Genomic DNA, 11,736 nt, shown 5'->3' on the forward strand with positions numbered 1-11,736 from the left:
GGGAAAGGTGCACCCGAGGCACACTGACCTCCTGAGTGAGTACAGGACACAAATAGAAACCAACAGGCATGCAGGCAGGGTTTACAGCAATGAGAGGGCTCAGACTGCCATCTACCCCTCACTGGCTGTGCGACCTGGGCGAATTACTTAACTCCCAGCCTGTTTCCACGTCTGTATGTGGGGTAACATAGTGTGACGACGGCACACTTCTCCGCACCGCTGGCCCTTAACAAGCCCCTATTGTTACTGTGATAGTCGTCAACAGGAAATGCCAGCAGAAGAGCACAATTGGCCACAAAGAGGCACGAGGCACCTAGAGACAAGGGAAGCTTTGCTTAGAAGGGGTATAGGTGCAACTTTTTGTTTGTTAACATTGTTGTCAAGGGAGATTTCCTGCCGCTGGTTGACAAATGATCTTCGCCTTTGTAGCGGACGCCCCTAGACCCACCCACCCGATCCTGGCCGCACCCTGCTCTGCACCCGCACCCGCACCCGCACCCCACCCCCGGACCTCACCCTGCCCTGCCGCGCGCTCAATAGCCAGATGCTGGGCCCAGACAAGCGCTCTTCCGCGAGCGTGCCGGGATGAGCGGGGGCTGGACTTCTAGAAAGGGGTCTGCGGGCGCAGGAGCTGGGGTCGGCGGTCTGGGGCCGGTGAGCTGCGGCGAAGAGGGCAGGGAGAGAGTGGGAAGGTCTACCTTGCAGGAGCGCGCAGCACTGGCCGTCCGCGGTGCTCCAGAGCCGGGCCGTGCCGTCCTCGCTGCCCGTCAGCAGGCGCTGCCCGTCGGGGCTCAGGCTCAGCCAGTTGATGCCCCCGCGGTGGTCGGCGCAGACCCTCAGGGCCGACCCGCCGCCCCCCATCCCGCTGGCCGGGCGGGGAACAAGAAGGAGCTGCGCCCCGCTAGGGAGGGGCGCCCCGGGGTCCGCGCGGCGGCTCCGTACGACTGCGGCCCGCGGCCATCGCGGGGAACGGGGAGCCCGACTCCTGCGGAGGCACGCGGCGAGGGGAGGGTGAGGGACCCTAGCTCCCCGCTGTCTCCAGCCTCTGGGCCCGCGAACCCAGGGCGCTGCGGGGGGCGGCCCACTCGGGACCTCCGCCCTGGGTAGAGTCCTGGGCGCGCGGGCGGAGAGAACCCCCTTCCCAGCACCGCTCGGAGGACCCACACCCCACCGGGCGAACAAGGCAGCTGCGTCTCTGGTGCACAAGGAGCCCCCCGCCTCCTCTCGCGCCCACGGGGCGGGGGCGGGGAGAGGAACACGGGAAGCCGAGCGCCTCGCGCCCTCCCCGGCCGAGCGCGGAACAATACGGTCCAGCCTGGCTCCTCCTCAGAGACCACCCCTCACCCGATCCCCTCCCACTTCTCGGGCTGCGCCCCAGCCCCCACCCCGCGCGTCTGCAGCCTCCCCCCTTCGTCGCTGCGCGGGTCCGGGGGACGGCTCCACGTGCGACCCTCCCAGCTGCCCGGGCTGCGCCTCTGGGCTCTGCCCTCTGCCACCTCCGCCGCCGCCTCCTGGGTCCCCTGAGCCAAGGGCCGGGACGAGGGAAGGGGAGGCGGACAAAGGGTCCGGGTGGGGGAGAATCGCGCGCCGGGAACTCATTTGGGGTGCAGCTCCACCGACCCCTCGGCTACCCGCCTCCGCCAGGCAAGCCAGGTCCTCCCATGCTATGAGCCCTAAGCACCCTGCCCGAGGGGCTCTAGGGGACTTGGGGGCGGTCCCCCGATGGAGGGTGCGACAGGGAAAGCCCCGAGTCCGCCCTCCCTGGGAAATCACGCGCACACGCAGGATTCTACTTTGGTCTGGCCGGAGTGGGGATGAGGTGCGAGCCGCTGCGGGGTCGGTGGAGCCGGGATGTCAAGTTCACCTTCCAGCCGCCGCGGGCTCCCTCGGCCTGGCGCGCCTCTGATGGCCCCCGGGGTCGGCCTGAGCCCTCCCGGAGCGCCCGGCGGCTGGTTTCCATTAGGGCAGTTCCGGCGCCGACTTCGCTGGGGGCGGGGAAGGTGACCCCCCACTCGGATCCCCCAGGTCCTAAAGGTAGCAGGATTTCCAGAACTCTCCAGGGTTCTCTCAGGAGCCTAGGGAGGAGGGCAAGGAAGGGGCGTCTTTGGCGAGCCAGCCCTCAACGGGACGACCAGCACCGCACGCTCTGCTCTATCCAGACTCCAAAAGAAAACCCCGTCGTGGGGTGTCCCAGGCCCTTGGGTCGTTTATACCCTGAGTGGCCTAACCAGATAAATCCGTTCTTTTCCCTCAAAACTTGTAAAGCAGCTGGCGCCTCAGCTTAAGGAGCGTGGCCCTTCCTTAGCAGGTGACGGAGAGGGGGCCAGTGGAGGAGCGTTAGGACGAGATTTGGGGTCATCCAGCTGGAGAGAGGGAGGCCGAAAGGAGAGACGTTTTCAGGAGGTGGAGGCTTCAGAATTTGGATGCCTGCGAGCGGGAGAGGACGGGGAGCCTGTCTTGTGCTGAGAGGCTGGGTAGACTGTTTTGTCCCCTACAGGCTGATCACGAGCTCCTCTTAGGAATCAGTGAACCTCAGGGGGCCATTGCACATCCAGGTGTGAAACTGCGGTGTGGCCTCCATGTGAGGACAGACAGGGTGTAGTGGGGATCTTGGGCAGGCCCTGCGGCTGCAGCCCTTGGGGAAGGTGAGTGTGAGGACCGTGGAGGCTGGGAGGGTTTATCCGGAGAAGTGCCAGAGGAAACCCAAACTTTCTGGGCAGAAGGGCCAAGGAGAACCAGGCATCGACTCTTTTGGAAACTAAGAGGGGAGGGGTTTGAAAGCAGTTTGGGAGCTGGGGACAGATCGTAGGTTGGGCAAGCTTGCCTAGTCGTGAGCCAGAGGAAAGAACCACTAGGAGAAAAGCTTAACTTTCAAGGAGGTCACGCAGGATTCCTGAGCAAGGTGGCACCCATGCACTGTGGTTCCTCTCTTCTGCAACCAACACAAGCCATCAGCCCCATGCTCAGCTCCCAGCAGGCAGAGGGTTCAGAAGCGCCAGTGCCATCAGCTTGGGAGCCTGCAGTCCACACACCGCTGACCTTACCTACTTCCTCTTTCCAAGTTGATAGATTTTTTGTTCTTGGCTTCTCCACCTCCCCCACCCCTCCATCTCTGGTTTGGCACAAAGTGGCCCCCTGGTTGAGGGTGAGCCAGCCATCTCTGGGGGTTGAGTCTGGACTGTAGAGCTGTAGGTGCAGATGTCCTCAGCCAGCCTGTCTTCCCTTTTCTCTTGCAGGTGGTAGATTACAGACTCTCCTCTGGGAAATTGCCCCCAGATCTAACAGCAGTACAAGAAGCTGGGTAGATTGGAAAACAGCATCGAATTCCCCTGAAACTGAGGTCTCCCCTAATTCCCCTGAAACTGGGGTCTCCCCCACCCTCCACCTTGAGATAGCAAAGCTATAGAGACCCAGGAGTCAGGCTGGGTCCCCAGCAGAACCTGGGCTCCCTTCCCCTTTCACACCTTTAACTCTTCTGGAGCCTCCAAGAGGGCCTGGAGTCCCGTGGTGCCCAGGCCCTCCTGGACCTAATCACTTTATAAATGGAAGGCACTGTGGGAAGGGAACCTGGTAGGGTGTAGGAGGAAATGGTTAAGCTTTAAGAAGCAAGAAAGGGGCAGTGTTTAACAAGTGAAGGGTTGGGGGGGGTGCATTTCATGCCAGGGGGTGCTCATTCCCCGTGCCACAGGAACTGCCACAATTTACCCTGCTGGAAAGAGTGACCCTTTAGGGCCTCTCTGAGAGCATGGTGAAAGCTGGGTATTCTTGAGTTGTGTGTGTGTGGGTGGGGGGTGGTGACAGAGGGAGGCACCTTGAGGGGCGCCCACAGGGAACGTCATAGCCAGAGCTTTGTCAGAGTTGCTCTTTCCCTTCTGGCACAACCTGCAGTGCTGGTGGTGAGAGTGCCTGTGGTCATCATCATCTTCATAGTTTGGGTACTTACTGTGTGTCAGGTACTGTGCTAAGTGCTAGTATTTTTCAACAGGACGGAAGCCTTCCCAGTCCTGCAGCCACCTGCAGACTCTCACAAGCACTGTGTTCCCGGGAGAAGACCTTGCTACCCCAGGCCCAGCAGAGTCGAGAGAAAACAGGAAGCCCTGAAGATTTTTCACCCCAGGGGTGAGAGTGCGTCATCGAAGATATATTTGAGGGTAATTGTACAGATAGTCCCAACTTAGCATTGTTCAACTTTATGATGGTATGAAAGTGATGACATTCAGTAGAAATTGTACTTCAAGTGCCAATACAATCAGTTTTTCACTTTTGGTGCAGTATTCAATAAATTACATGAGATATTCAACACTTTACTTTAAAATAGGCTTTGTGTAAGATGATTCTGCCCACATGTAAGGCTAATGCAAGTGCTCTGAGCACATTTAAGGGAAGGCTGGGCTAAGCAATGATGTTCCACAAGTTAGACATATTAAATGCATTTTTGACTTAGAATATTCTCAACTTGCAATGGGTTTATCGGAACATGACATTGTTAGTCACTCAAGGAGCATCTGTACCACTAATGACATAGATGCTGCTTGGAGGAAGGCAGCCAGAGGAGGGCACAATGTGGAAGAACTCAACTTTTTAAAGACAGAGATCAACTTTCAATATTGCTAAGAAAGAACTTGGAGAGAGAAGTTGGTGATACCGGAGACAGCAGGAAACAGATAGAGTGAGAGCCCCGAAGAACAGGAGGAGGAGGGAGTCTCTTCTTCTGGGAGCAGAAGGAGTGTCAACTTAAATATTAGAGAGCCAAAGATGAACCTCGCAGAGAACCTGCAAAACCCAGTTGCAGAAATACCTGCCCACACCTAAAACCTCAGTCACTGAAAGTCTGAAGTCAAATGATTATGTGAAATCTCAGTAGTGGGTAACATGTGGTTTCATTAGATTATTCTTTGTATCTATATTTGTACTATCTTATAAGCACTATAAGTTTTAAAACTATACAAGAGGCTCTATGAAAAATAAATTGGACTTCATTAAAATTCAAAACGTGTGCATCAAAAGACACTGTCAAGAGAACGAAAAGACAACCCATAGGATGGGAGAAAATCATGTATCTGACAAAGGTTTACAATCCAGAACATATGAAAAAAAAACTCCTACAATTCAACAATGAAAGACTGCATGCAACCCAGTTTTAAAATGGAAAAAGGACTTGACATTTCCCCAGAGATGTGCTTATGGCCAATGAGCACGTGAAGAGATGCTCACTGTGGGCCGGGCGTGGTGGCTCATGCCTGTAATCCCAGCACTTTGGGAGGCGGAGGTGGGCGGATCACCTGAGGTTAGGAGTTTGAGACCAGCCTGGCCAACTGGTGAAACCCCGTCTCTACTAAAAATAGAAAAAATTAGCCAGGTGTGGTGGCGGGAGCCTGTAATCTGGCTACTCAGGTGGCTGAGGCTGGAGATTCGCTTGAACCTGGGAGGCAGAGGTTGCAGTGAGCTAAGACCATGCCATTGCACTCCAGCCTAGGCAACAAGAGTGAAACTCCATCTCAAAAAAGAAAGAAAAGAAAAGATGCTCACTGTCATTAGTCATAAAGGAAATGCAAATCAAAAGTACAGTGAGATGCCACTTAACACCCACTAGGATGGGTAATCATAGGATGGGAAAAATAAAATAAGTGTGGGTGAGGATGTGGAAAAATCAACCCTCACACGCTGCTGGTGAGAATGGAAGATGGTGCAGCTGCTATGTGACTGTCTGGCAGTCCCTCAAACGATTAAACGTAGAGTTATAATGTGACCCAGCAATTCCATATATACCCAAGAGAAATGAGCATTATTCCTAATAGACGAGGGAAGAAACAGCCCCACGGTTCATCAGCCCATGAGTAGATTAACTAAATGTGGTGTACGCATATAATGGAATACTGTTCCGCCATAACAAAGAGTGAGGTGCTGATAAACGGTACGACATGCAGGGACCTTGAAAACAGATTAAGTGAAAGAAGTCAGTCCCCAAAGACCACATATTATCTGAATCCATTCATATGCGCGATCCAGAACAAGGGAGTCTACAGAGACAGTTGGTTAGTGGTTGCCTAGGGCTTGGGGAAGAGGTCTGGGGAGTAGAGAAGTGATGGGTATAGTATACACGGTTCCTTTTTGGGGTGATGAAAATGTTCTAAAATGGACTGTGGTACTGGTTGCTTATTTTAATATATCTGTGAATATATTAAAAAACCATTGAATTGTACACTTTACATGGATCAGCTATAGAGTATGTGAACTATTTCTCCATAAAGCTGGGGGTTTTTTTGTTTGTTTTTGTTTTTGTTTTTTATTTAGATGGAGTCTCACTCTGTTGTCCAGGCTGGAATGCAGTGGCGTGATCTCGGCTCACTGCAACCTCCACCTCCTGGGTTCAAGCGATTCTCCTGCCTCAGCCTCCTGAGTAGCTGGGACTACAGGCACATGCCACCATGGCTGGCTAATTTTTGTATTTTTAGTAAAGATGGGGTTTCACATGTTGGTCAGGCTAGTCTCAAACTCCTGACCTCGTGATCCTCCTGCCTCAGCCTCCCAAAGTGCTGGGATTACAGGCGTGAGCCACCGGCCCGGCCAAAGCTGTTTTTAAAAAACCACACGTACAGTGAGATATCACTTCATATCCACTAGTCTGGGCCATCATTTTTAAAATGGAAAATCACAAGGGCTGGTGAGGATGTGGAGAAATTGGAACACTCATGCAATGTTGGTGGGAATGTAAGATGGTACCGCCACTTTGGAAAAGAGTGTGGAGGTTCCTCAGTAAGGTTAAACACAGAATTACCATATGATCTAGTAATTCTACTCCTAGGTACATACCCCGGAGAATTGAAAACAGGTGTTCAAACAGAAATTTGGACTTAATGTTCATAGCAGCTCTATCCACAATAGCCAAAAGGTGGAAACAACCCAAGTTTCCATGAACAGATAAACAGATCAACAAAATGTGCTATGTTCATACAATGGAAGAATATTAACTCCAAAAGGAAGCACTGATGCATGCTACAACATGGTTGAGCCTAGAAAACATGCTAAGTGAAAGAAGCCAGACACAAAAGGACCAATGTATGACTCCATTGATGTGAAATCTCCAGAATGGACCAATCCCTACAGAGGGGAGCGGATTGGTGGCTGCCCAGAGCTTGGAGGAGGAGAATAGGGAGTCACTGCTTCCTAGGCACCAGGTTTCGGTTTGGGGTGATGAAATGTTCTATAACTAGACAGTGATGATGGTTGCATAACATTGTAAATATGCTTAATGCCACTGGATTGCACAATTTAAAATGGTTATGATGGTAAATTTTATGTTATGTGTGTTTTACCACGTACACACATAAAACTTATTTTGTGCCATTAAAAAGAAAAAGCTCTATGAAGCACCTCTATTATTACTACTGTGATTAATGTTTGGAGAACAATTATCAGAGAATTAAAAGTATTAATGTTTGGAGAATAACATGTGGCCATATACCCTTAGAACCCAGTACGTACATGTGTCCAGATTGTCAGTGTTGCTGGAGTCCAGAGAAGGATGGGAGCAGCGCTAGATGTCCAGAGAGCCCTGGTGTCCCTGAGCCAGGCCACGCGCTCAGGGGCTCAGATCTCCCCCACACCTCACACTCCCTCACATTCAGAACAGCGTTCTCTCCATCTGGCTCCAAGGGGTCAACGTCTATTCCAGTTAGGTTCCGTATTTCAAAGGAGGCAGCGTTAAGAGACCAGATAGCCTTCTCCTGCTAGGAAGTCTTTGTCCTGGTCTCTGCTGGTCACTGCCTCTAGCCCTGGAGTCCAGAGTCAGGCCCAGCTGAGTGAGAGAGTTGCTGCTTGGAGCCTGGCCCTGGGCACAGAGCGAGGTCAGGAATTGGGATGCGCATAGGTTTCTGTGGTCCCCCAACACCTGGGACTGGAATGTCTGGGCCCTTCCTGGGTCTCTCACCAGGGCTATGTTATAAGGACAGGGCGGTTCTGGAGAAAGCCAGCTGGTAAACATCCCATCCCCCCAAATTTTCACATTATCCCCCATACAGCCTCTTCCTGGCAACTTCAGAGAAATGTCAGAGGCTAATGAGATAGAGGGAATGCAGTTTTGAAACAGCTTTCAAAATTCACTCACTTTGACTTCTGCTTCTGGCCAAGAGGGAGTAACAAGGACCCATTTACCCTCCTGCCTCCTCTCTCAAACAACCCAAAACAAACACAAAATATATGAAGCAATTGTTTTCAAGACACTGGACACCAGGCGGTGAAGGACAGCAATCCCCAAGAGACGGGAAAAAATGAGGCGAGCCGATGACTGGCCCGGTTTACTGCCTTGAGAGAATGTCCAGACCACAGAGCAGGAACGGGGATCCCAGACGGAGCCCAGTGGACTTCCTTGGTTGAGGAAACAGCTGAGTGCCTAGGGAGAACTAAGGGACTGGAGTGAGCAGGACAGAGGACTAGAGAAGGGAGAGCCCTGGAGCGCTACACAGGTTCCCCCTCCACATCAGCTGAGTGTCTGTCAGCGCGTGCATGGAGGAAATGACTCCAAGTGGGATAGAGTCAGAGGCAACTCAGCATCTGCGCAGAGTGGAGAATAGTGCAGACAGAGGCGTGAAGACAGTTGCTGTGGATAAGAACACATGGGGCCGGGTGCGGTGGCTCATGCCTGTAATCCCAGCACTTTGGGAGGCCAAGGCGGGTGGATCATGAGGTCAGGAGTTCAAGACCAGCCTGGCCAACATGGTGAAACCCTGTCTCTACTAAAAATACAAAAATTAGCCAGGTGTTGTGGCATGTACCTGTAATTCCAGCTACTCAGGAAGTTGAGGCAGGAGAATCACTTGAACCCGGGAGGCAGAGACTGCACTGAGCTGAGATCATGCCACTGCACTCCAGCCTTGAACAGAGTGGGACTCCATCTCAAAAAAAAAGAAAAGAAAAGAAAAGAAGAAAAAAGAACATATGGACACAAAGAGGGGAATAACAGATACTGGGGCCTACTTGGGGGTAGAAGGTGGGAGGAGGGAGAGGATCAGAAAAAATAACTGTTGGGTACCTGGCTTAGTACTTGGGTGATGAAATAATCTGTACAACAAGTCCCTATGACACGAGTTTACCTATGTAACAAACCTGCACATGTACCCCTGAACCCAAAATAAAAGTTGAAAATAATTTTTTAAAGGACAGTTATTGGCCAGGCACAGTGGCTCACGCCTGTAATCCCAGCACTTTGGGAGGCCGGAGTGGGCAGATCACGAGGTCAGGAGTTCGAGACCAGCTCGGCCAATATGGTGAAACCCTGTCTCTCCTAATAATACAAAAATTAGCCAGGCATGGTGGCACGTGCCTGTAGTCCCAGCTACTCGGGAGGCTGAAGCAGGAGAATCTCTTGAACCTGGGAGGCAGAGGTTGCAGTGAGCTAAGATCGCACTACTGCACTCCAGCCTGGTGAGAGAGTGAGACACCATCTCAAAAAAAAAAAAAAAAAAGGACAGTTATTCAGTTATTGTACTGTATTCCATATGTTGAAAAGCTTATGTAGAAACATGGAAGATATCAAACAGTTCAAAATTGAACATCTAGAGATGAAAGCAATATCTGGAATTAAACAACACTGGGTAGGATTAACAGCAGATTAGATGATACAGAAGAAAATATTAGTAAACTTAAAGACACAGCAGGAGAAACTATCCAAAATGAAAAACAGAAAGAAAAAGGAACTTAAAAATGAAAAAAAAGTCAGTGATCTGTGGGACAGGTACCCTAAATATATGTAATTGGAGTCCTTGTAGAAGAGGAGAAAAAAGAGGTAACAGAAAAAATATTTGATGAAATAATGGCTGAAAAGTTTCTGAATTTGTTGAATAAGTCCATAGATTTAAGAAACTCATTGTACCCCATCACAAAAACATAAAATGCACAAACTACCAAAGTTGCATCAAGAAGAGTATGTAATCAAAATAGCTCTATATCTATTTTTATTTATTTTTAAAATCGAATATCTGGATAAAATGTTCCACAAAGAAAATTCAAGGCCTAGATGGTTTTACTGGGGAATTGCATCAAACATTTAAGGAAGAAATAATACCAATTCTCCACAAAATTTCCCAGAAAACTGAAGAGGTGGGAACACTTCTCAATTTATTCCATGAGGCTGGTATTACCCTGATACCCAAATCAGAGACATTGTTTGAAAAGAAAATTATAGGCTGGACACCATGGCTCATACCTGTAATCCCACCACTTTGGGAGGCCAGAGCAGGAAGATCACTTGAGTCCCGGAATTTGAGACCAGCCTGAGCAACATAGCAAGACCTCATCTGCACTAACATTTTAAAAAATCAGCTGGGCATGGTGGCATGTTCCTGTAGTTTCAGCTGCTTGGGAGGCTGAGGTGGGAGGATCACTTGAGCTTGGGAGGTTGAGGCTGCAGTGAGTTGTGATCACACTACTGCATTCCAGCTTGGGTGACAGAGCAAAACCCTGTCTCAAAAAATAAATAAAGTCCGGGCGTGGTGGCTCATGCCTGTAATCCCAGTACTTTGGGAGGCTGAGGTGGGTGGATCACGAGGTCAGGAGATCGAGACCGTCCTGGCTAACACGGTGAAACCCCGTCTCTACTAAAAATACAAAAAATTAGCCAGGCGTGGTGGCAGATGCCTGTAGTCCCAGCTACTCCAGAGGCTGAGGCAGGAGAATGGCCTGAACCCAGGAGGCGGAGCTTGCAGTGAGCCGAGATCGCGCCACTGCACTCTAGCCTGGGTGACAGAGCGAGACTCCATCTCAAAAAATAAAATAAAATAAAATAAAAAATAAATAAAATAAAAATAAAAATAAGAAAATTACACACCAATATTTATCACGAGCATAGATGCAAAAATTCTTTTAAAAATTTTAGCAATTGAGTTCAAGAATGTATAAAAACAATAAAACATGGTAACCAAGGTTTATCCCAGGAATTCAAGGTTGGTTTAACATCTGAAAGTCAATCAATGTATGGCATAAGGATAGGCATATAGATTAATAGAATAGAATTGAGAGCCCAGACATGTATGGACCATTCAACAGGGGAAAGAGTAATCTTTACAAAAAATGGTGCTGGGACCACTGGATAGCCATATGCAGAATACATTTGGGCCTCTACCTCATACCATATAGAAAAATTAACTAAAAATGAATCAAAGACCTAAATGTAAGAGCTAAAGCTCTAATGCTTTTAGAAGAAAACATAGGTGTAAGTTTTCTTAATCTTGGATTAGGCAATGACTTCTTAGATACACCTAGAGAATAAGCAAACAAGGAAAAAAAATCAGACTTCATCAAAATGAAAAGTTCTTGTGCTTCGAAGTATGCTGTCAAGAAAGTGAAAAATCAATTCATAGAATGGGAAAAATATCACAAATCCTTCCAGCCTCAGGCCTGGGAGATACCAGATGCTAAGGAGAAAATCCAAAGGACTTGGAAGACCCTTCCTCGACCGCTTCCTCCATTCTTAGTGCATTTCTGAGGACTGAGACAAGCAAGCCACGGCAAGGCTCTTGGCACCTGGCACAGTTCTCCCAGCCCAGACGGAGATCTCAGACCTTCTGCACACAGGCACCACATGTCTTGAAAGGGGCTTTTGTTCTTATCTGCCACAGTAAGGCACCCTGGTTAGAGTGTGTGTGTGACTGGGAGGGACGAGGAGGGAGCCCCATGCAGGAATGTCTGTTTCCACTCACTCCATAGCATTTCTAACTGCCCACAAAATTATGCCTTTGC

At 50.1% G+C, this 11,736-nt stretch overlaps 1 protein-coding gene across 9 annotated transcripts in view; it reads right to left on the bottom strand.

Moving 5' to 3' along the window:
• WDR86 (WD repeat domain 86) overlaps positions 1–1,984 on the bottom strand; it is a 29,922-nt gene extending 27,938 nt beyond the window's left edge. For 2 of the 9 annotated variants that reach the window (XR_008503556.1, XM_054494115.2), the window contains exon 1: positions 699–1,301. Coding sequence is in view for 5 of the 9 variants with exons in the window: in XM_054494115.2 (XP_054350090.1) it covers positions 699–861 (163 nt within the window). In the remaining 4 variants the exon portion in view is untranslated. Of the gene's footprint in view, positions 1–698; positions 1,312–1,864 lie in introns of those variants that run through there. The other 7 variants (XM_054494117.2, XM_054494114.2, XM_054494111.2 and 4 more) reach the window with 7 other exon arrangements.
• Between the last annotated feature and the right edge of the window lie 9,752 nt (positions 1,985–11,736).

This window comes from Pongo pygmaeus, chromosome 6 (assembly GCF_028885625.2).
Source record: "Pongo pygmaeus isolate AG05252 chromosome 6, NHGRI_mPonPyg2-v2.0_pri, whole genome shotgun sequence".
NCBI lineage: Eukaryota > Metazoa > Chordata > Mammalia > Primates > Hominidae > Pongo > Pongo pygmaeus.